The sequence below is a fragment of the Didymella exigua genome, assembly GCF_010094145.1.
Source record: "Didymella exigua CBS 183.55 unplaced genomic scaffold M421scaffold_5, whole genome shotgun sequence".
Classification (NCBI taxonomy): domain Eukaryota; kingdom Fungi; phylum Ascomycota; class Dothideomycetes; order Pleosporales; family Didymellaceae; genus Didymella; species Didymella exigua.
Genome location: NW_022984779.1, coordinates 922,627 through 947,123, shown reverse-complemented (window position 1 = coordinate 947,123; position 24,497 = coordinate 922,627). Strand labels below are relative to the sequence as shown.

The 24,497-nt window shown below is 55.7% G+C and overlaps 4 protein-coding genes across 4 annotated transcripts; 3 read left to right on the top strand and 1 right to left on the bottom strand.

The window, feature by feature from the left end:
- Positions 1-15,243: 15,243 nt before the first annotated feature.
- On the top strand, positions 15,244-16,838 carry M421DRAFT_55487 (uncharacterized protein; the record flags this gene model as incomplete). The annotated part of the gene is made up of 2 exons (XM_033595309.1): positions 15,244-16,171; positions 16,219-16,838. The coding sequence occupies 2 exons, from the start codon at positions 15,244-15,246 to the stop codon at positions 16,836-16,838; spliced, it is 1,548 nt and encodes a 515-aa protein (XP_033452097.1).
- A 146-nt stretch (positions 16,839-16,984) lies between these two features.
- Positions 16,985-18,480, bottom strand: M421DRAFT_417592 (NAD(P)-binding protein). Its single transcript, XM_033591524.1, has 3 exons — positions 18,309-18,480; positions 17,901-18,257; positions 16,985-17,853 (listed from the first exon to the last, which is right to left on the bottom strand). The coding sequence occupies exons 1-3, from the start codon at positions 18,343-18,345 to the stop codon at positions 17,147-17,149; spliced, it is 1,101 nt and encodes a 366-aa protein (XP_033452096.1). The 5' UTR covers positions 18,346-18,480; the 3' UTR covers positions 16,985-17,146.
- Positions 18,481-20,176: 1,696 nt separating this feature from the next.
- M421DRAFT_417590 (uncharacterized protein) lies at positions 20,177-20,496 on the top strand. The gene has a single exon (XM_033591523.1). It carries the CDS (start codon positions 20,213-20,215, stop codon positions 20,459-20,461), a length of 249 nt encoding a protein of 82 aa, XP_033452095.1. The 5' UTR covers positions 20,177-20,212; the 3' UTR covers positions 20,462-20,496.
- Positions 20,497-21,701: 1,205 nt separating this feature from the next.
- M421DRAFT_321916 (uncharacterized protein) lies at positions 21,702-24,496 on the top strand. The gene is made up of 2 exons (XM_033589300.1): positions 21,702-23,682; positions 23,770-24,496. The coding sequence occupies exons 1-2, from the start codon at positions 22,007-22,009 to the stop codon at positions 24,356-24,358; spliced, it is 2,265 nt and encodes a 754-aa protein (XP_033452094.1). The 5' UTR covers positions 21,702-22,006; the 3' UTR covers positions 24,359-24,496.
- The last annotated feature ends 1 nt before the right edge of the window (position 24,497 follows it).

The window sequence follows — 24,497 nt, the reverse complement described above, 5'->3', positions numbered from 1 at the left end:
ACCCAGGACAATCTGCAGGAGCCTGCTTCTGAACCGCCGAGCGTTCTGCCAGTGCTGCAGCGAGATGCACGGGATGATGCTCCTGCTGTGCGGGGAACACGCGACGTCGTTGAATCAGCTGAGGCACCGGCCGAGGACTGGGCATACACGCCCAAGAAGGGCAAGCAGATCAATACGTTGGACGCACAAACCGAGTCGGCCTCCGAGCCTACCGTCGACGTCCTAGATGCCCGTGCAAGGGAGCTTGAAGAAGCAGTCTCCGTGCCTCTCCCGGCGGATGAACTCGATACAGTCGCTGAAGGGGTGTCGGTAGAGACGATGGAATCGCAAGGACCTCGTGTGGTAGAGCCCCCAGTCGCAGAACCTCTGGTTGCGGAAGCTCCATCCACGCCCGCCCAAGCAGCCATCGAGACCGACGCTTGGCTCCAAGGCAAGCCGCTGGGCCACGCGTCGGCGCTGCTGGAGAAGGATGATCCGCTTGATGACGCGGCCGTTGCGGTGCGGAGTGCGGATGTACTTGAGGAGGGTACTGTTGAGGGTGTGGCCGTCGAGACTCCCGTCATCGTCGAAGATCTCGCTGCCACTACCTCGAAGAAAGACACGAAGAGAAAGAAGAAGGACAAGGGCGCTGATGCGCTGCTTGAAGAGATCCAGACGCCTGTTGAAGGGCCAACGCGCGTCAGTGAGTCTACTGCGGTCGAGCCTATTGTCGAGAAGTCTGTGGATGCCAAATATGTCGTTGGAGCTGTTTCTGAAACTGCGCCTACGCCTGTTGAGGGGCGGGCTGATGATGCGGGTGAGCAGGCGAGTAAGTCTGTGCCGGCTGAGCCTGCTAATGCAGTCGAATCGACCGCGGCCCTCGAAAACGTCCAGCCTGCTCCTGAGATCGAGACCGCTGCCACTGCAGAGCCCGCCGTCGAGGCCGACTCCAAGACCGCATTCGAGGAGACGACGCCGGCAGCTGCGGACGAGGCCACGCTGCCCACTTCGACTCCGAAGAAAGACAAGAAAAAGAAGAAGGGCAAGAAGGGGAAGTCTGTTGACGACACCAGCATACCGGTCTCCGAGACTGCGCCTATTACCCTACCTGTAGAAGCCGCACCAGCTGAGAGTGAGCCCGAGACTCGCTCTAGAGACGTACAAGAGTCGGAAATGGCACCAGTGGAAGCATTTGACGAAGTAGACCAGACGCCGTCTGAGCAGGTGTTCACAGCTCCTGCCGGTGTGCCTCTTCTGGCCGAAACCGCAGGCCTCGATGGCTCATCGACCGAGCCACCCGTCGATGCCGTCACGACCCCGGTCCTGGAGCTCTCCAATTCGACTGACAAGCAGCCGATCGAGGCGGTGCAGGAACCCAAGTCAGCTCCAGCACTTAACGAACATCTGTCCGGCACTGCCGTTACCACCGCGCCTGCGCAAGAGGAGCCAGTCGTCGAGTCCAGGAAGAGCAAGAAAAAGAAGGGCAAGAAGGGTAAACCAGTTGACACGGAGCCGAGCACACCTGTGGCTGAAGAGCCCGCTCGGATTCGGGGCGCTGATACACCTGCATTGCCTGCTGATGGCGGCGAACCAAGGTCCGAGCAGCCAACTGAAGTCATTGGGGATGTGCTGGCGAGTAAAAAGCCAACAGTAGATCTATCTGTCCATGATCAGATCACGAGGGATATTCTCGAGCCGGCCTTCCAGCCAACAAACGCGGCTGAAGCAGCACTTGAAGCTCAGGCTGCTGAATCTACGGAACCCGCCCCTGTCGAGAGCGTACCAGCTCCCGAGCCAGCTGCACAAGAAGCTGCTCTCCCCGATGCTGCAGAGCCTACCGCTGAGAAGGCGTCCGCATCCGAGAAGCCGCAGCCCGCCAACCAGGACGTTATTGTCGCAGACACGCCAGCCACCGACTCGTTCGCAGGCCTCAGCAAGAAAGACCGCAAGAGACTTGAAAAGCAACTGAAAGCCGAGGCCGCGCAGAAGGAGGCCGAAGCCGCTCTTTCTGCACACGAGCCTACCCCATCTATCGAGCAGACGAGTGATGTCCCGCCGACAGCGCAGGTTGTGACTGATGCGGCGCCAACGATCGGCAAAGACTCTATGCAGGTTGTCAGCACGACTGCGCGGGATCCTCTTGTTCTTGAGGCGAAACCTACCGAGGGATTGTCTGGCGGTGCAGATCGAGACACAGCCGCGAGCGGAGATGCGTCGGTGCGAGAACCAGCACCTGTGGAGGTGGCACCCATCACCACAGATCAGCCTGTGGCTGAGGAGGTAGCTATCGCCCACGAGGCTGAGGCTGCAGCTACTGAGCCTGCGCCTACCGAGGAACCACCCGCTGTGGACCCGTTCAAGGGCCTCTCGAAGACGCAGAAGAAGAAGCTCCAGCAGAAGATGAAAGCTGAGTCTGCGCAGCGAGAAGCCCAAGCCCAAGCTGCTGCCCTAGCTGTGCCTGAGCCAGTCGGGCGCGCGAGCGAAGACAAGACCCCTGCGCCAGATGCTGGTGTCGAATCCGAGACGGCTCCTGTGCAGGATGTGCAAATCGCAGAGCCTCGTGCTGTGACAGAGCGCCTTGACGCCCCGAGCGAGGCCGAACAAACTGCGTCAGCGCCGCTCCCAGCTCAAGCATTCGACACAGAGAATGCATCTCGCAACCTTGGTATCGCGCAGCAAATGACAGAGGATCCGCGTCCGCGCGAAGCCGAACAGAACGTGGACGCAGCGTCGAGTGATGCAGTCGCAGCAGACGCCGTCCCGAGCGAAGCACAGACGGCCGAAACGGCCCCGATAGCGGACCCGTTTGACGGCCTCAGTAAAAAACAGCGCAGAAAATTACAGATGCAATTAGATGCGGAGGCTGCTGAAAAACCTGTTCAGGACGCTGGGGTGGAAGCCGAGTCTACCGAGGGCGCCGCTGGGGAAGTGTCGCCCGTGGTGGATAGCGACGCTGCTGCTGCTGCTGCTGCTGGAGAGGTCGTGCGCCGTGCGCGTGAAGAGCCGATGGTGGATTCGAGCGTTGTCGAGCCCATGACAACTGCGGAGCAAATGCCAACCGCGGCAGTTGCATCGATAGCCGACGACGCGCCTCGCACTGAGGCCGTCGACGATGCGGCGGCTCCGTCAGACAACACAGCTGCTCAAGAGATTCCTACTGAGGCCGCAGAGCCGCAGCTGCAGGGAGGGGATGCGGCTCATGAAGGACCTGCCGACCCTTTCGCAGGCCTCAGCAAGAAGGAGAGGAAGAAACTGGAAAAGAAAATCAAGGCGGAGGCGGAGGCGGAGGCTAGAGAGAAAGAAGAGCAGATGCGGTCCGAAGCTCCTGCCGTAGACCTTCCCCCTGGCCCGTCTGTCCCCGATGAGCAAGCAGACGTCGGAGTAAGCGAGCCATCTCCCGCCGATGTGGTTGAGGCTGTCTCTGCGACGACAGGCGCAGACGCGAGGGAGCTCGATGTGCAGCAGGATGCAGCTGAAGACGCTGCCGCGGAGCACTCTGCTCCTCCGCAACCGGTTGCCGAAACAGCCGTCGACGCGCCTGTGGTCGTCGACGCACTGACCAGTGAACCTGCACACGCGAGCGATGGTCCTACTGCCCTGGAACGTGTAGCCGTGCGAAATCCTGCCGAGGAAGTATCTGCAAAGGACGTCTCCGTTGAGACACCTCTCGTTGAGACACCTCTTGTCGATGCTGATTCGCCTCCCGCCTCCGCCCAGCCAGAGCCCGTCGACCCTTTCAAAGGGCTCAACAAGAAAGAGAGGAAGAAACTGGAAAAGAAACTCAAGGCTGAGGCTGAGGCGGGGATAGTGGGAGATGAACAGGCTGCTCAGTCTGCACCAAGCGCTCCTGTTGAGCTTATCGGTGAGGGGAAGGAGGCTGGGACTGAGAAGACTGAGTCCATGGAGCCTGCACAGACGGTCGGTGAGGTTGTGAGCGCTGAATCTGCGCACTTAAGCGCAGAGGGCCGAGATCTTCCGAAGTTTGCTACCATCCCTGACCCTGTACTGGAGAGTACGCACTTCCCGACGACTAAACGGGAGAGTGAAGACATACCGGCACTCGATGCAGTCGATGCAGTCCGAGAAGTACCGACCCAAGAGGGGACCGAGAAAGATGTGTCGGAGATATTGCGCACAGAGCCCACGACCGAGGAGTCGCGGACCACTGAGCAAGACAACGCAGAGTTAGCCGCCTCTCACGGACTGGTACAAGAGGATGTCGCTCGCGATATCGTGGAGACGCCTGTTGCTGCCAAGCATGAGGCCTCAGAACCCGCCACTGCAGCTGAGGCGCCTGAGCCTGAACCAATCGAGGTCGAAGCGAAGACAACTGAACCAGTGGATGCCCCTGCAGATCCATTCCAGGGCCTCAGCAAGAAAGAGAGGAAGAAGCTCGAGAAGAAACTGAAGGCGGAAGCGGAAGCTGCGCAGAGAGAGGCTGATGCAGCTGCGGCCATGCCTGCCCCTGAGGCCCAGGCTGTAGTGAGTGCAGATGACAGCATCGAGCAGACGGTGCCCGTGGCTGCAGAGCATACATCAGCTGTCGATCTCGCTGCTCATACTTCGGACAGTACCGTGGGTAACATCGCAGAGCCCGCTACCAGGCCTGTCAAGGAGGAAGCTGAACCACCGGCTGTGGAGTCTACTACTGAGGCTACTAGAGCTGCCGTCGAGCCTGCTGCCGTCGAGCCCGCTGCCGAGCCTATCACCGACGCAGTGCCCGCGATTGATCCCTTCGCCGGCCTCTCGAAGACGCAGAAGAAGAAGCTCCAACAGAAGATGAAGGCCGAAGCTGTTCAGAAAGAGAAGGACGAGGCGGATGCGGCACGAGTTGAGGCTGGTAATTCCCAGCCCACGACAAGTGCAGAGCCTGAGACGGTTGGAGATGTAGCCGAGACTAAAGATGCTCTGCTTGAGGCCCCGGTCGAAGCCCGCTCTGAGGCTACAGATACTCCGCTCGAAGGTCCGCAGGAGTCAATGGTCGTTGATGAGCTTGTTGCGGACGATACCTGGCCGGCTGAAGACATGCTTACCGAGGACGTCGGCTCGTCCTCTGCGCCTATCGAGCAATCTATTAAAGCTCCCGAGCCAGCAGCTAAGGAATCCGTCGCAGCCGACGTTGCACCTCCCATCGCTATCGACGAGCCCGGCGTAGCTCAGGAGGTCCCACAACCAATTGAAGAGCCAATCGCGGAGTCGACACCCGAGCCGTCTTCCAAGAAAGATAAGAAAAAGAAGAAGAAGGGTAAGAAGGGTGAATCGATCTCAGAGCCTCAGACGCCCGTCGCTGAGATCAGTAAGACTTTGCTGTCGTCTCCGGCTGTTGAGACAGCACCCATGGATGCGATTGGTCAGTTAACGGCGATTGGGTCTACCGATATTGTTGATGTTCCACGCGGTGTGGAAGGCGCTGTTGTTGAGCCGGGTCTTGGTGAGCCGAGTCGGGACCTTACTGACAACGAGACTGCTGCTGTGGTCCCGATCGTTGAGGAACTCGAGACCGTTGCCGAACAGAAGCAGGCTGAGGAAGATAAGCGTGGCTCGATTGCTAAGGACGAACTGGTCGCGACACAGACACCGGCTGGGGAAGTCCCTATTGTAGCTCTCGAGCCGACCTCGGAGCCTGCAAAAACACCGCATGTGGTCTTGCAAGAGCGCCAGGTCACCGACGAGCCCGTTTCCGAGCCTGCAGACGGGGTTAGAGCGGTGCAAGATGCTGCTACGAATGAACGGCAGGTGTCTGTGCCAGACACCGAACAGACTGCTGCTGCTGCTACCGAGGATTCTGTGTCTACACCTGTCGCCGACGACGCACTGTCGGTTGAGCAAGCACCTGCGGAAGACGCGCCGACTTTGTCTAAGAAAGAGAAGAAGAAGGCAAGGAAGAGTAAGCGCGTTTCCATTGCTGAGGATTTGCTTCCTGCGACGCCGGTGGTGGAGGATGAGGAACTCGCTTCTGAGGCTATCGTTAGGACGGAACAGGTAGCTGCAGCTGAGCCTAAGGACGTCAACGAGCAGCTCACTTCCGAGCTGTCTGCTGTCGAGTTTGACCGACAGCTAGCCGTCGAAGAGCGCCCGTCGACCATTCAAGAAGAGACCACACCCTTGTTCAAGAAAGATAAGAAGAAGGCGAAGAAAGTGAAGCGAGCCAGCGTCGCCGAGACAAGCGAGCTCGCGACGCCAATCGAGACGCCCACGGCGGAGCTGAACAAGTTTGCTTTCGATGCCCCGACCAACCGTCAGGACGGGCCCAAGACAACTGCTGAAGCCGCGTCTGAGCAGCAGCCAGTCGTCTCGACAGGTGAAGAGAGAGCGCAGGCCGTTGATGTGCCGCAGCTTGAAGCCGACGAGACGCCAGCGTCCACCACAGCTCATGAGCAGGTCAAGAATGATCAGCATACGCCTGCGCGTGGCTCCGACGCCCCGATTGAGGCTGTTCCGGACGATCGCCCGCCGCCTGTACCGCTCGCGGACCTTGAACCTGTGATATCGCTACCGGAGCAGGAAGTCGTCCTTGAGGAAGCTGCTCTCGATGAATCAGTGCCGCTTTCCAAAGCCCAGAAGAAGAAGGCGAAGAAGGTCAAGCGGGCTTCGGTGCTTGACAGTGAGGTTTCTCAGCCCGTGACTCTTGCAGACGAAGTGGTCAGAGAGTTGAAGCCTGAATCTTCGACGATTGAAGCTCCCTCGACACCTTCAACGACCGAAGCTCTCACGGCCATCCCTCAATCGACGGACAAGCCAGCAGTGACGCAACTGCTTGACGAAGAGGCCGACGCCTGGCCCGGTACAGCGCCGTCCAGGAAAGACAAGAAAAGCAAAAAACAACAAAACAAGACCGCGACCGATCCTTTTTTAGCGGATGAGGCGACTCGGGCAGCCAATGTTTCTGAACCCCAGCCGTCTCCATCACCCCCTACAACCTCGGAGACACCTCTTACTTTCTCAGGGATACCGACACAATATCCCCAAACCAACACCGATGGCAGTGTTGAGCTTACTACCACTAGTGCGAAGGATGCGCAGGTGCGCGATGTCACTCTTTTAGATGCTGCGGCGGAGCAGCAGGAGATTGTGGAGGTGGAAGGAGACGAGATGGAGCGATCTGGTGTTGCAACTGTCACAGAGCCTGCGGCTGATACTGATGCTGTCGAGACCGAGACCGCTTTGGAAATCGAGGTGCCTATTGCAGCAGAGCCTACGCGGGCCACATTGGAGGAGGAACATGATCATGAGCCTAGGTCTGGTGCTGCCGATGCGCTGGCTCTTCATGACAAGCAGAATCCGCCAGTTGAGTCCGTGGCGGCCACTGATGTAAAGCCTGAGCCCGTCAACGAAGAGGATCTGGACACTGCAACACCTTCCAAGAAGAAAAAGAAGACGAAAAAGAACAAGCGCGCTTCTGCAGTTGAGGGCGCTGTTGAGGATGTGGCCGAGGAAACCTTGCCACTTCACACTCCTGCGATCGAAGATGTCGCCGAACCCATCGCCGAGCCTCAGGCTCACGAGCATTTCGTGGTTGATGCCAACGCGTCTGCTCTAGTCAAGGAAGTCAAAGACAAGGAGCCAGCGATCGAAGCGCAAACCATCGACATCGCCGGCCCTGACACACCGTCAATTCCTCACGCAGCAGGCGACGCCACCCGGATCGATATCGCTCTTACAGAAGCATCAGCAATAGAGACAGTGCCTCTTGAAACCGACGATCCGCTTTCTAGCAAGGAAAAAAAGAGAGAGAAGAAAGCTAAGAAGCAGTCCGACACCGCGATTCCGGTGGAGCTTGAGTCTGCCGTTCCTGCTGAAGCACTGGATGCACTTGCCACCCCTCAGATCGAGGAAGCGCAAGATATACTCGAAGGAGGCTTGCAGTCGATCCTGCCGTTGGGAACGACTGATGAAGTCAAGCAGGAGGTCAGGGCTGTCGAGTCTGCGGTCGAGGTCGCAGACGTGTTGCCGGAGGTGGTAAACACGACCGAAACCGAGATGGATGCCACGATTGCAGCCCCAGAGCTTACTGCTGCTATAGCAAAAACAGCTGTCGATACGCCTGCACTGTCGAAGAAGGATAAGAAGAAGTCAAAGAATGCGAAGAGGCAATCTGCTGCAGAACCGCCCTCTGCCCCCGAGCAACCGCACGAAGTCATCGCGCCTGTTGGGGCCGCAGAGCTGCAATCTAAAGACACGACAGAGACTCGCGCTGTGCCTGAGCTTACGATGGCTACAGGATCGATTCCGCATGCAGAGCAACGACCTGCTGAACTCGCCTCAGGGCTTGAGCTACAGCAGGAAGATTCGCGGTCCATTATCGATCGAGACGTGAAAGCAACAGACGCTGAAGGGGGTCCTCATGCGCTAGAAATCGCACGCGCTCAAGTTGCAACAGATGTGCCAGAGCACCGACCTGATGAACTCGCTTCACAGCTTGAGCTACAGCAGGAAAGCGCTCCGCTCGCCGTTGATCGCGATTTCAAACCTTTGGAAACCGCAGATTCGACGGGCGCGACTGATAAGGATATCGAGATCGTCACGCCGGCCGGAATTCAGTTGCCTGTCGAGCAACGCATCGACACCGTCGAAGCAATCGAGCCTGAGATTACACCCGTGGTCTCTAAGAAAGACAAGAAGAAGGCTAAGAAAGCTAAGAAGCAGTCTGGAGTGGCAACGCCAGCTGAGGAAGTCCTTTCAATTGGCCTGGTCGATGATGTCAAAGATACAAGCATACCGGTTGCTGCTCAGACAGAACTCGAATCACATGCCACGCCTATCGCCAAACCTGTAAGCGGAGTGCAGGATACGGCCTTCAGGCTTGAGGACGAGGGATTGCCGACAGAGCCTGTTCATGCGCTCGAGAAAAGCATCGATGCTCCAGTCACGGAGCAGGTCCAGCCCGTAGACGCCATCAAGGAGCCAACAAGCACTCCCATCGAAAAACCAGAGGAGATCAGCATCCCGACACCACAGCTGACTACCGAGGCGGCAAAGCCTGAGAATGCCAGCCAGCAAACCCTCGAGGCTTCCAGTATGCAAGAGCCTGCCGTGCCAGAGAGCGCAACGGCCATCTCGTCCATGGTTACAGATGAGCCTGCCGACTTCTCCGTTGCAGCTGTTGAGAAATGGACGTCTACACCGCTGTCAAAGAAGGACAAGAAGAAGGCGAAAAAGAGCAAGGACGCTTCCGAGACTGCTACGTCTCTTGTTGACGACACTACAGTGACGCGGTCGGGGGACTTGACTACTCCAGCGCTTGACGAGTCCAGGGACATCGATGTCACCACTGGGCATTACGAAACACAGCCTGACGCACTCGCTACGGCCACTGAGAGCGAGATCTTGGCCCCTCATGACAGAAAAAAGAGCGAGGCTATTGCTGAGGACCCACTCTCAGCTGCTGTCGTCGAACAATCAAGTGAGACGAAGTCGATCGAGCCGACTACCGTCATCCAGGAGCCTGCTGTCGAGGCCGAAGCCACCCCGTCCTCTTCCAAGAAGAGCAAGAAGAAAAACAAGAAGTCAGACATTGCCACTCCTGTAGTAGAAGGTGCCGCCCCGGTTGAATCGACAGATATTGGATCCACAGATATTGCTCCTACGACGCATTTCGCTGCGCCTGTTGAGAAAAATGCTGTCACGGAGGCAGATCGTGGTGCCTTTCCAGAGGCACCGGCATCCGACGAGACCCGCAAAGCTACGGACACGAAGTTGCCGAGAGAGGACGTTGTCCACTCTGATGACACAAAAGCTGAGCCCACCCCGAGCCAGGAGTCATACGATCTTCCCGCACAAACCGTCGCCCAAGAACCCATGGAAGAGCCAGCCCAGAGCGAGACGACTACACTCACTAAGCCCGCGGCCGAACTTGAGGGGCCTGAACAACTGGTACTTAACCGCAAGCTCAGCAAAAAAGAGAAGAAGCCTAAGAAGAAGGGTGTTGTCACAGTGCTAGAGGAAGGTCTGGTAGCTGAGCCTATCGTGCCAGCCGAGTCCGTGGAGATGGGTTCTACTTCGATAGCCAAGAAGACTCTGCCTGATTTTCGAGAGCATGACGCAGAGGCAGGAGTTGAATCGTCTGGACTTGGGCGGGCTGCTGAACGTGTTGGTGAGCCTCTCGTTGAGGCAGGAGTTGAGGCAGGAGTTGAGGCAGGAGTTGGTTTGGCGAAGAGGCTCGTCGTCGAGCCTGTGGTCGAGCCAGAGGTCATACCTGCGTATGAGTCCGCGGCCCAGTCAAACAGCAAAGCAGCACTTGACGAGACCGTCTCTGAATCTGTCAGGTCCGAGATCCAGGAAGCCATTGCAGAAGATGATTTCGCCGCCCAACCTAGAAAGGGCAAAAAGAGCAAACAAGACAAGAAAGCGAGGAAACAATCATTTGCTCCTGAGCCCGTCGAGGACATTGCAAGTAAGCAGGTGGAGACTATTAGCCCAACGCCGCTCCTGGATGCTGCACCGTACTATCCACTGGTCGTTGACACAGCGGCAGTCAACACCCCGTCTCTACCTGAGCCAACACCAATGGAAGCAGACTCGCCTTTCGCTGCAGATAGCACCGCTCAGATTCCTCCCCGGGATACAGTTAAAGATGAGAAGCTCCGGGCGGCTCATGTGTCTCTGCCGGAACCGACGCCGATTGAAGAGCAGTCTGTTGAGCCTGCTAGGAAGATGTCTGAGGTCGTTCAACGAGCGCTCGACGACACTGCAGTACCTCCACCGCAGACCATTATGTCTAGTGACGATAGTCCAGCCGAAGCGGAGGGCCCGGTGAGAGATGTGCAGGAAGAGGTGTCGGCGCCTTTAGATCGGAAGGCGTCGAAAAAGAGTAAGAAGAGCAAGAAGAGTAAGGATTTGGCACCGGTCGAGACGCGCGAACCCGTTGAGGATGTCGTGATGAAAGAGCTGTCTGCGCCTGCGGCGTCTACCCATCTAATACACAGTTTGGAGTCCAAGAGCGGGAATGTAGCGATTGCGCCAGACCCTACACCTGTCGAGACTGTGGAGCCTAGCCAATCTATCGCCGATCACATGGACTATCAATCGACGGCCGCGCCGGAATCGACGGACATTATCGCTACACGGGATGAAGCTGAACCAAACCCTGCGCCAATCGAAGTCTCCGAAGCAGGCCTCAGTCGATCGGCGCTGAAGAATGACAAGAAGAAAAATAAAGGCAAGAGAGACCTTGGTCGTGTCGAAGACATTGAAGAGAACATAGCCGAAATTTCGGCCCTTGTTGATGAAGTTGTCCCCACATCCGTGCCAGAGCAACTTATCGCGGCACCTGAGGCGACTGCCACGTGTACCTTCAACACTGAGGCCCAGCGAACTGCATCTCCTACGCATATCAAAACTCAAGAGGATGTTCGAGAAGTTACCCTTTCGCCCTCCCTTCAAGGCGCACGAGACGAAACTGCTGACATGAGGCAACGATCCCAGGCGCTCGTACGAGCAGTGGCGGCGGACGAGCGACACGATAGATTTGTGACGTCTCAGCCTACATCAATGCTTGATGTCGTCAACCTACTCAGCAATGATAAGAAGGTCCTTGAGGATGTTCCTCAACAAAGCGATCTCACCGAGCCCGTGACTCCTGCAGCTGAACCTGAAGCTACGGTCGAGACAAAGGAACAGGTCGAGAGCGCTATCGAGGATAACGTTATGCCCCTCGAGACTCCATCTCGCAAATTGAGTAAGAAGGAAAAGAGAAAGACGAAGCAAGCTATCGTTGCGGCGGACGAACGGACTGAGCCTGCCACTGAGGGTGTCGTTATACTTGATACACTAACGGATGCATATGAGGACCGATCAGTTGCCAACAATGCAACTTCCGTAACGCCGATTACCGAGGACATTGTCCATGCGGTCGAGACAAAGGAAGAGGTCGCTCAAGACCCTGTACTTACTCCCGCGGCGAAACCCATCCCAGCGGTGACGAGCGCTCCGGAGGTCGAAACATCCGCTGCACCTGAGCCTGCTATTGGAGATTCACCTGAGGTGTCCAGGAAGTTCAGCAAGAAAGACAAGAAGAAGCAAGCTAAGATTGCTGCGGCTGCGAAGGAGTACTCAACAGCACGCTTTGACGTGCTGCCTGCGGTACCCGAGCGGTCGCTCGCAGAGTCTGATTCTACTGCGATCGTTGAAGAGCAGGACCGTGTGGAGGTTGCTGAGCCAAGCGTCAACGTTGCATCTGTGGATGTCTCTCAACCTACATCCTCAGACAGCACTGTTGAACCCACTCCTTCTGTTGACGACCGTGCCATTAGCGTCGTAGAGGCTCTGGGCTCGATTTCTACCGCAGACGAGACAATCACTGCACCACCCTTGACGCGCAAAGAAAGCAAGAAAGATAGGAAAAACAGCAGGAAGTCCAAGACCTCTACAGATGTACTCGCAGAGACTAAGCAGCCAACACCGGTGACAGGGCACTTGACGGAGGAGCCATCGAGCCTCCCTAGTCAACAACAGCGTGAAGATGATGATGCTCCTTCCGTGACGGTCGCTGAGGACCTTCAACGTGCTGCTCGCCAACTCGGGGTCTTGCAAGCACCCAACGAGACAGACTCGGCCCCGTCCAAGACAGTCCAAGAAGCAGAACAGTCAACGACGGAGAGCAGCGAAGTGGGCACTGTCCACCCAGCTACCCCTACAAAGACCTTCGACACTATCTCTGAAGACGTTCTGCCTACTTTGAACAAAAAGGGGTCCAAAAAGCACAGACTGGCTGCTTTGTTCGAGAAACAGTCGCCAGAGCAATTGCGTGAAGCCGAGCGCAAGCTAGGCCACAAGAGAAGCGGCAGTGTGAAGAATCTCGCAGAACGTTTCGAGAACCAGTCAAGATCCGTAACACCACTTCAGATTGTACCTCCCAAGTCCATTTCACGAGCAGCATCGGAGGACCAACTGCGATCAGTATCTCCATTCGATAACCTTGAGCGCCTGCGGTCCGCGTCGCCGCGCCACGATGTCGACTTTGCAGCAGCTGTCGCTGCGGGACTGAACGAGTCCGGCTTCGATCCAAGCTACGTCATCAACGACCCATCGTTCTACCGTTCTCGATCCACATCCCGACAGGAAGACCACGACATCGCTCCAGACGATGAGGTTGCGACTGCCAGGAGGAGAGCTAGTGTGTCGAAGTTCGGCTCCATGGGCCGCGCATCTGCGTCGACCTCGCCTACGAAGCTAAGCTTTGTGTCAAGCTCACCTACCAAGGAGACTGCGTTCGACCGCACCCTGCCTAAGGGCATTGAGGTTCCATTGGCGGCGACTGATGCTCCATCATTCGACCCAATGGATGTGCTCAATGATCCAGCGTTTACCAGACGCAAGTCACCACCAGGTGTGCTGGAAGACGCTGACCCCGAAGAACTCTACGCTCCGCCGAAGAGCAAGAAGCTGAAGGGTAAGAAGAAGCGTACGAGTGATATCGCAAAACAAGATAGTGTTGAGCAGTCAGCTGCTAAGACTCCGGTGCTTGAGAACCCGTTCACAGGATCTCGCACTGTTGAGACTGCGGCTGACTCCACTACCCGTGAGCTCAGCTTTGAGGCGCCTATCAACGAGCCGGCCCGAGTTTTGAATGTATTGGAGCAGTCGCCGAAGAAGAGACAGGCGACAGAAAAGGAAACGACTCGCGATGTGGAGGAGCAGGAGGAGCGAGGAAGGACCACGGTGCGGGACAGTGCGCGAATCTCGCCACCAGAACCCGCACGAGAACGTAAGATGTCTACCGAGAGAGACGTCAGTGAGTACCCGTTCTCTCGAGTCACAGCGCCTGAGGTAGCAGAGTTGGCTACTCGCAACTTGAAGGAAGAGAAAAAGGCTAGGGACGCCAAGAAGAGTGAAAAGAGCAAGGAGACTGAGATGAAGAGTCCGCAAGAGCAACACAAACGTCGAGCGCACCCAGTGTCGTTCCACGAGGATCAACCAGAAGAGAAGCGGCTGCACAAGAGCGAGGCACCAAGCACGACTGCGCCTGAGCCAGAGCCATCATGGGCCTTCCCGCGCCTTGACATTGCTACAACCATCGCAGGGATTGCTGTGGCCGAGCCATCAACAACCCAGGTCCAGCATACGACCCGCGCAGAACGTCAGCATCCGCAGGGACCGAGAACACCAAAGAAGAAATCTGTACAAAGTGTGACGGAGGATGAAGAGATGGAGGCTAGCCCAGCTCTTCCAGAGTTCTCAGCTTCAAAGGGCATGCAATCGCCACCGCCGTCCGAGTTCGTCACCAAGGAACGAGCGTCGTATTTATTCGACTCATCGCCGTCGACTCGCGCATATGCTACTTCGCCTGCGATTGCGCCTAAGACACCAACGTTCGAGAGCCCACAATCGATCAAGAGCCCAACTCGCCAAGAGCAGACCTCGCCCACCCGAGCCGCACGTCAGGGAGAGTCTTATCAGTCCGTATCTGGCGAACCAAGTGAGAAGAAAGATGTGTCGACAACTCCGGCTCCGAAGCGTGCACGCACTCCTGGAACCAACTCGCTTGGTACGATTGTAGAGAACAGCCCAGATGACTCTCCTATGCCCAAGAAGGGGAGATCTGTCTCTGGTTTTGATTCCGCAGAACGAAGTGGGAAGTCTCTACGTCGCACTGAGCACAACAGATCGTTCTCCGATCGTATGTTATCATCACCACCACCAACTACCCCGACGCCAGCGGACCGCAGAAGCACGTCCGGTACAAATGAAACCGCTAGCCTGGGCTCACCATGGCATCAAGCCAACGATCCCATCGATCGAAGTGTGGCCCTCAGTCCCGCGCGCCGACTGCCTCATGCGACGCCCGAGCCTATCAAGCAGCAATTAGCTGAGATTCGGGACTCGCCAGGCCTTCGCAGCCAGCAGTCCTTGAGCAACATCAGCAAGATCAGATCGCCAGAGTCTGAACGACCCATGAGCTCCATGAGCATGGCAAGCAATGCGTCAACCCACTCTTTGCGACGGATAGAAAAGACCCAATCAGGAGATCTGAGGGCTGCAGCCAAGCTTGGCGAGGCCAATGCGCAGGACGCTAGCAGCGCAACGGAACCCAACCTCCCAGGCGTCGCACTCGCGGCTGGAGCGACCGCAGCCTTTGCAGCCGCTGCAAAGCTCAGGGGTGAAGGCAAAGGACGTCGCGCCAGCATGGCCGAAACTTTCGTAAGTAGCAATTGTCTACGTGTTGTTGGCGCCGTATGTACTGACAATGCTCAGGAGGCCATGGGTGAGGCCCCAAGATCGCCAATGTCTCCGACGCGACCCCCCAGTCTGCGGAAACGTCAAAGCATGCAGATCATGGACTTGCAAACACAACTTGATCAGCTCGCGGATCACAATCAATCTCTTGAGGAAGCAAGGCTTAGGGCCGAAGAAACCTTGCAGGCTCAACAACACCAGCGCCAGGTCGACGAGCAACTTGTCCAGGAAGCAGTCGAAGCACGTGATCGCCAGATTCACCAGCGAGACATCGACATCGCGCAACTCAAGGATACGCTACAGCGGCTGCAGGAAGAAATTGCGAGACTAACAGAGCTCAACAACACCCTCACAGAGGCGAACCGTCATCTCACGAACGATGCCAATGAGCGCTACGCACAACTCCAATCTGAAGGTCAGCTGGTTCATCAACAATGGCAGACATCTCAAAGAGAACTCGACACTTTGCGATCGCAACATCGCCAACTTACCCAAGGAATGGAAGGTGCCCTTCGCGAAGAGATTGGTGCTGCACTGGACGAACGCAATGCAGAGATCAGCCGCTTGGAGAGGGAGCTATCGAGCGCAAGAGAGCAAATCAAGAGCCTGCAAAAGCAGATCCTTGCGTCGAAGAAGCCCAGCGAGAGCTTCCTCACCATTCGAGACGAGGACTACTTCGACAGCGCTTGCCAGCAACTTTGCCAACATGTCCAGCAGTGGGTGCTGCGGTTCTCCAAGTTTTCAGACACCCGCGCTTGTCGCCTGTCGTCTGACATCCAGGCCGATGCTCGAATGGATGCCGCGACGCGCGAGAAGATCGACAAACGTCTGGATAATGCCATCCTCGATGGCTCGGATGTCGATTCACTTCTCGCAGACCGCGTCAAGCGACGAGATGTGTTCATGTCGATCGTCATGTCGATGATCTGGGAGTATGTCTTCACACGCTACCTCTTCGGCATGGACAGAGAACAACGACAGAAGTTGAAGTCGCTAGAGAAGACATTATCAGAAGTTGGTAAGTCCAATGTCGCTCTATACCTTTAATTCGTACTAATTTCCCAGGCCCACCCCGCGCTGTCGCCCAATGGCGCGCAATAACCCTGACCCTCCTCTCCAAGCGCGAGCCCTTCATGCAACAGCGTGCGCAAGACACCGAAGCCGTGGTCCACGAAATCTACTCCACCCTCTCCACGCTTTTGGCACCGCCCTCCCACCTACAGCAACAAATCCAAGCCAGTCTTAGAAACGTCATGCGCCTCGCCGTCGAACTCAGCATCGAGATGCGCACCCAGCGAGCCGAGTACATCATGCTGCCCCCGCTCCAACCCGAGTACGACGTCCACGGCGACCTGGTCGCGAAAGTAACGTTCAACGCATCCCTCATGAACGAGCGCTCAGGCGAGACTACCTCCAATGACGAACTGGAAGCGAGAGGTGCCATTGTCAAGGTTGTGCTCTTCCCGCTTGTGGTCAAGAAGGGCGACGATTTTGGAGAGGGGGAGGATGAGATTGTGGTTTGTCCCGCCCAGGTCTTGATTGCGAAATCTGGGCGCAAGAAGGTGGTCAGGGTCATGAGTGGCGCGATGAGTCTGGGAAGTCGCGCGAGTAGTAAGGGGCGCAGTGCGGTTAGCTTGGCGCCTGAGAGTAGTGTTATGGATCTGGATGAGCCGAACATGATTTGAGGAGTTGAAATGACTGGGGCATTCTTGGGGTTTGGATATTGGTATTGGAGTTTCGGTCAGCATATCTGGATTGGCGTTGGAGTTGAAGATGTCTATCTCTTTTGTCAACGTTCTTCGCAGGTTTGTGTACACGGCGATTGTATGTTTACAGAGATACCAATGCATTTCACATGTTCACACTACTTTCTAGAATTTGGCGACGACTCGCTACATACATAAGGAGACACAAGGTCCACTGCCGGTGTGGAAATCAAGTGGAGTGCTTGAGTACATACCTATCGAATTGCTGTGATGATCAACATACACCCCTACTCTCCATCAACCAACACGGTGCTGTCTTCTACCTTCTTCTCTTCAACTTCACTCGGCTGCACAACCTGCCTCCCGTTCCAACCCTTCATCATGTTATCCATCCTCTTCCTCGCGCCGTACTGCATCCACAACGGGAAACTTCTCAATTTCGGTGCAATACCCCAGGCCATCTCCGGCAACACCATATGTCTACTCCGCCCACCCAACACGGCCTTGACAATCTCCTCAGCCACTGTCTCGGCAAACAGCGCCTTGCTATCGAATCCCTCAAACAGCTTCGTCCGAGTGTAGTTCTGGCACATCAGTACGGTGCGCACCTTCGGCGCCTTGTAGTGCGTGACCAGCTCCGCGGACAGGCCCTCGTGGAACGCAATGGCGGCGGATTTGCTCGCTGCGTAGTCGACCATCGAGGGCGCGGTCACATAGCCGGCTAGAGAGGCGACGGTCACGATCATCCCGTGGTTGCTCTGTACCATGGAGGGCAGGAATTGCTGCGCCAGGTAGAAGTGCGCGAACGTGTTGACTCTGAAGGTCAGGTTGATGTCCTTCTCGGTCGTGTCGAGGATTGTCTTGCCGCGCGCGACGCCGGCGTTGTTGATGACAATTGTCGGGTTACCGAGCGTGGAGCGGATGGATGACGCGGCGTCTGCGATGGACGAGGGCGAGGAGAGGTCGCACTTGAAGAAGTGGACCAAGGGGGGCGCTGGGACGTGTTGGCTGGAGTAGACGGTGAAGAACAGCAAGACTTACCTTCATATGTGAGGTCCTGCACGTCCAGCACTGCGACCTTGATGCCCTTCTCTGCGAGCAGGTGCACGACTATCTTGCCAATGCCATCGCTTCCGCCGGTCACGACGACAACTTCCTGGCTCCAGACGTACGTGTCGCTCGTCCAGTTGTTCGTGACGGCGTTGTCGAGCCACGCGCTGACTTTGTCGAGCAATCCTAGCACGAGGAGCGTCTTCAAGTGCTTGAACGCGGTCGCATGGCCCGCAGCAACGCGACCGCCATCAATTGTGTATTTTCCTGCCAGGAATAATGGCAGAGTAAATAACGGATTCAGCACCGTGAGCTTAAGAAGCCGTCCGATGGTATCGCCGGTGACGCCTGCATCGTCAATTAGCCGTCATCGGGGAGCGTCGCGTGCGCATCGCGTACCTTCACGCGCGAGGCTCCATTCGCTTCGGATGGGCATGATAGTTTTGTTCTAGCGCAACTTTGATGCTTGCTTTTTCCGCGATGGCTTCAAGTGAATCAGAATTATAGGCAGGACGGATGCAGCGCGAAAACAATGGGCTTGCGGGCCTTTAAAGATGCTCAATTGCTCGGTGCCTAAGAATGCTTTGCTGCCAATCCATCCATGCGGGGTCCCCTTTTCTGGATGGTTAACTGCGATCGGGCCGAGGCGCTAGAATCGCCTGTATCGAATCGGGGAAGAAGTGCGACTATTTCTTTCATGTGCTCGGGACATCTTACTCTGCCTCTCGCACGACTGTTCGATCAAGTTGCGGGGCATGTGAATCATTGAATTCGCGAGTTTTGGAACGATCTGCCTTTCGCGAGTGTGCCCATGAGAGGTTCTTCCGCGCAGTGGCGGTTATATGCATTCCACACGCTGACGGATGCTCGGGACGCAATGTCCAAAAGTCGACCATCCTACACAGACCAGACATAACCACCTTAATCAGGCAAGAGATCTGCAGGGGATGTATACTGCTCACGCCGGATACTCCGCCTCACCACAGACCGACTTGGACGTGTCACATCCCTCATCGAGACACGACACAACTATCTATCCATCACGCTCTTCTCTTGCGATCAGCTCATCTTTAGCCAAATTCTCGTCGTCAAAATCAAGGTTCTTACCTTGCGTGAATTTGATCTCGCTATCACGGTTCTGGCCTCATCATCCTGGACCTCAAGTGCACAGCAGGCGTCACGACGTGTCTCCTAGAAACTCCTTCTTACGTCCCATTGAAACGCCTCTCCTAGCTTAGCGGAAGGGTGCAATTTTGAAACCGGTCCGCTTCATCTCAAGGCCACCATATTCATCGAGGTCAGGATAACAGTCTACAAGATGCAAATCGACGTCGAGCTCGTGCTGCGGCTTGTAGAAGACAGCAGTCGTGGACAGCGTCACGTTGCGTTCGCAATTCATGCATCTTGCAGAAAGACATCAGCAGCTTTCGACGCGCTTATGGGAAGCTCTGATCGTGAATTTTCTTCGTATGTATCCTTCAATGCCCGAGCCTAAGCACTGGGCAAAGCTGTGGTATGTACCTACCATGTTCGGCCGAAATCTTAGCTGCGCAAACCTTTCGGTCGAAATGCCCCCCAGCAAACGCCAGCATACCAACTCATCGACGGGCTGATGCTCAATGTCTACTCGGGACATGCCTCGTCATTTCTTGAAGAAGAGAATAGAAGTAATTGTAAGACTGATCTGGATTAGAAATGAAGCTCGAATGATAAAAGACAAGGCTATGGAAGTCCTGCAATGAGGCCAGACGCAGTACATGCTTGCGCAAGAGACGAGAGGGCGAAAGCGAGACGTAGATAAACTGATTTGGACGATTTTGAGGAAAGAAAGAAGAGGAACTGAAGATACTGTTGAAAGCGCTAAGGAGATGCATTCAAATCGCGTTACAGAGTACGAATCTGGATGATACTAGTCTCGGAAGTGCCGACAGTGTCAATTGGAGTGCACTCAGTAATTTCGGTGCCATTACTTTACGTTCGTGTACATTGTGAACATGCCTTATCAGAATTGCTTGCTTCACCCTTAAAGGCCATTCACGAGCAATCTAGATCGGTATTGCCATGGATGTACGAACGCGCCCACTTATTCCTCACCCTCTTTACAGGATTCTATAAGCGGCCACTTCGAGTTATATCTCTGACTGTAAGCGGCTGCCAGCGTCTTCATTGGAGTGTGCCTACCTGCAGCCACTGATGATGCTGCTTCTCTCCTTGGCATTCCTGCCCCAACATGCGATCTTTTCGCCACTCACCTTTTTAGTAGCTCAGACGCCTCTCGCAACTACACGCGTGCACGCGAAAGCATGAGTCTTACGAGATTAAGCGCTCGCCCTGGCAGCATTTCAGTTCAGAAAAGGCTGGCACACAGACTGTTTTTGCGGGTGCTTGCGCCTTTACGTCCACTTTCTTCCACATCAACTCAACCCTTCCAGCCTGGTCTGCCGATGGACTGGTCCACACATAGTTGTGACATTGACGCCGAACCTTTGCAAAACAGACTTTGCTTGGTTTGTGCTTCCTTCATAAGCAGAAGATTGCGCATGCAGGTTTAGTGCAGCGTCGTAACGTTCATACCGACTTTGCTCACTATTCTCAGATCTGCATACCCGCAACCTAGCCTTCACAGTTCCTTCGGTAAATGCCTTGAGGGAGGAGGATCTCCTTCACAAACTAGGGAAACCCGAAACAGGACTTGTTCAAAGAACCGATCGCCAACCACTAGAACCTGGTATACCCCAATACCTTGTCAAACCCACTTCCTATCCGATAGATGTTAAGTCTTCGTTCGAATCAATCAAGATCGTCGGTTTCGGCCAATCTTTCTTGAATCACGACAGCCCTAGCGCCCTTCATACTCCACTTCCTTTTCGTGCTCCTGAGATTATCTTCAGAGATAATTTGGATTATCGCATTGATCTCTGGAGAACAGGCTGCCTGGTAAGTTCGGCTTTTGGGATACAGTGACCTTACAAGTATTGATAGGAGGCTGACGATCTTGACTAGTTGTTTGAGCTCCTTATCGGACAACCGCTATTCGATAACTTCATGACAACGCCTGCAATTCTTGTCCGTCAAATGGTCGAGACGAGTAGCGATACTTTGCCGGACCGCTGGCAAAAGGAATGGCATGCTATGAATGAAACATTGTCCAGCGAGGATTCCACTTGTTACCTTCAAAGTTGGTTAGAGGAAATGCACTTTGATGGAGAGAGGTGCGAGGACATGAGCCGGGAAGATATTGTACGGGTTGGCGTGCTGATCGGAAGTATGCTACGGTCGGAGCCTTCCGCCAGGGAATTGCCGAAGGCCGTTCTTCAGGACGCTTGGTTCCAGAAAGACTGACGCAAACGACACGATGACTCTGGTTTTTGCCTCCACAATGCAGAAATGGTGTAGTCACTATAGATTCACATTGCCTCTGCACTGACGGCATTCGAGGAAGTTTTGCAATGGGTGCGCCTGCAAGTGACACTCCCCTAGCTGCCATTTCAGTATAGCTGGCCGCGCCACCTGACTGTATGCCCGTGCTTTTGATCTCCCTCGTCGTCTCCAAATTGGCTTTCCTTACCTCTACCTCCTCTTAGACGGCTGCCCCGGCTTCCTCCCTTGTGTTGGTATTCTGCTAAACACTTGCTCCGAGCGTGCGAACGGTACGGTGTGGTGGAGCTCGGTCTTGACGGCATTGAGGATCTGTGACGTGTTTTTGGACGTTGCCTTGAATTTGGCATGCAGGATGCTGAGCGCGTGGCATACCGTGCTGAGGTTAGGGACGTTTTACATTCTCTGTATGAACGGGGGTTTTGGACCTCGGCCTCCGGGGCACGGTGATATTGCTGTGCGGTACGCGGTATGTTCGTTGAGCTTATCCGTTGCAATTGGGTAGCTTCTAGGATCTAGCAAGGTGCGTCGTTGAATACCTCACCAAGGCTGCTGCATTATGTGTTAGTACAGGAGTGATTTCCACAATAAGATTCTCGGTGATCTTCCACCAGCCGGACCTTTTCATCTCTTGTGAAAGTACATTGGGCTAGCGTCGACGAGAGACATTTGCTGATAATAGTGTTCACAAACGTTAGAATGCGCATACTGAGGGAAAGATGAACGCGAGTCATTGTGGCGGGCCCTCTGAAGTGCTTTCTGGTGCTTTGTGTTGCCGTGGTTACGTCACAAACACCTTCGCACTTTCCCATCAGGCTTCTGCCTGCTTCAACAGTCGCCGCCTTATCCTCGTTCCGCTCCCACAACTTTATTTTTGGCATATAGGCCCCTCATATTGCCACGTTTCTTGCACCTCGCTATCACCGGAAAAAACAGACATGGCGGACGCACGTGGAGAATACTGGTACTTTGAGCCAGGCGTCGACTCAACCAAGATAACGGTACCAGAGCTGCGCAGTATCTTGCTGAAGCACGGCGTTGGGTATCCGTCATCTGCGAAGAAGCCGCAGCTCGTAGCACTCTTCAACGAGTCGGTCGCTCCCCAGGCGGCGCAAGTACAGAGGACACATGCGCGCACCAAGAGGAGCACGCACGGTATCGTAGACATGCCGTCAAGCTCGAACAGCACCGTCGACGACGCCGAAGAAGATACACTGGTCGCGCCGACGCCTGCGAGACGGACTGCACGCCGAACGACTCGCGCTGCGACCGAAGACGCCGAGGACATTGCGCCCTTGTCACGCGCAAAGACACCTTCGCGCGCCGTACCTGCAAAGCACAGCAGAGCGCTTGAGCCGGGGATCGATGAGCGTCCGGCAGCTCGGCGCACACGAAAGAGCATCACGCCCGCCGTCAAGGAGCCAACGCCAGACCCAGAGACATGGCATCGCTCAGGCCCAGAAAGTCCCTTTACACAAGACAACCCCTTCCAGAGTGGTAGCTCGCCAGCAATCCCCGATACGACATCACGCGACAAGAGCAGGAGGACACTTGGTTCAGAGCTGAAGACCAGGCGCAAGAGTGATGCGCACCGCCGACGAACAGCTGAGCCTAGCACCGAACAGTACGACGAAGGCATCGTAGTGCCCTCTCGTCAGACGTTCGACGTAGCTGCCCCACACACAAGAGAGGAGGAGGAGCACGAGAGCACAGATGCAGGCGAAGAGTTCACTCCAGAAGAGCAGTTGGAGCTGGTACGCGAGCGTGCAAAGAGTGGCCAGGTCGACATCCTCCCTCTTCGCAGACATAAGAAGTCTTCGAAGGCAACAGGTACCCTGAAGGCGTTCTCCGCGACACTCCTGCTCACCACTGCCGCCGTGTTCGGTGGTGTATGGAGGCAAGAGAAGATCGAGGTGGGCTTCTGTGGCATTGGACGGGAGGCTACGAGCCTTGCAGGCGTCGAGGTGCCGGAATGGGCGAGTGAGTACTTTCCTCTCCCTCAGTGCGAGCCGTGCCCCCCTCACGCACAATGCTACAGGGGACTGGAGCTTACATGTGATCGCGACTTTATCCGCAAAGATCACCCACTGTCACTGGGTGGCCTGATTCCCGTGCCACCGACGTGTGAACCGGACAGCGCGAAGACACGCAAAGTTACGGCCGTCGCAAACAAGGCCGTAGAGATTCTGCGAGAAAAGAGGGCTCAGTACGAATGCGGCGAGCCGGATGTAGACGGCAAGCCTGTTGAGACTCCTGAGGTCGCGGAAGAGGAGCTTAAGCAGACGCTGGCCGCTCGCACACAGAAGGGTATGACAGACAAGGAGTTCAGTGAGCTTTTCGAGCGAGCCTTCCCGGAGGCTGTTCTCCGAGACGAGGTCGTCGAGTCCACAGATGCGTAAGTAATACCCTCGCTAGCCCTACCAGTCATGCAATCTTTTCTGACGTAGAACCGTACTAATCAGTGAGCTTCCCGTGGATACAGAACTACCGGGAAGCGCAAGCTCTCATCAACCTCTCTCGCAAAGCTCTCCCTCAGCTGCAGCGTCAAAAGATCCGTCATACAATCCTTTGAACGACATCTTCTCCAGATTGTAATTTTTGCGCTGCTCGTCGCCTCAGGATCTTACGGAAGGTATTCGTACACAAATAGCCGAGCCATGGAAGCCCGCGCAAAGCAGCTCGCTAGCGACGTCTTCGACAGACTTGCCAATCACGCGGCCTTGAGCCAACAACAGCCTGGTGCCTACCCCGAGCGCGGCGTCAGCATGGCACAGCTGCGAGATGATGTGCTCCGTAACGAGTTCTCATCCAAGCGTCGACAGAAGCTGTGGGAGAGGGTGCAGAAGAAAGTCGAGTTCAACTCGAACGTGCGCGCAGCAGTCAGGACAGCGAACAGCGGCGATGTTGCGCGCATGTGGGAGTGGATTGGGCCGATGCACCTGCTCGAGGATGGTCGAAGCCCTGCCATGCGTGAGAGTGGCCGCTTCAGCATCGAAAATACACCATCGACTGCATCAAAGCAACTAATGTCAGAAAAGAGGACATGGGACGCGGGACACCCCGTGTATTAGAGGCAGGGACTTAGTGTGGCGTGACATAGAGTGGCTATTTGCTATTGGCGTTGTGGAGGTTAACTTTGCTTCGCACGATACCACCTGATAATGACATCTTTTATTGATCTCCAACCTTGGTGTTCTAGAATTCAGGACT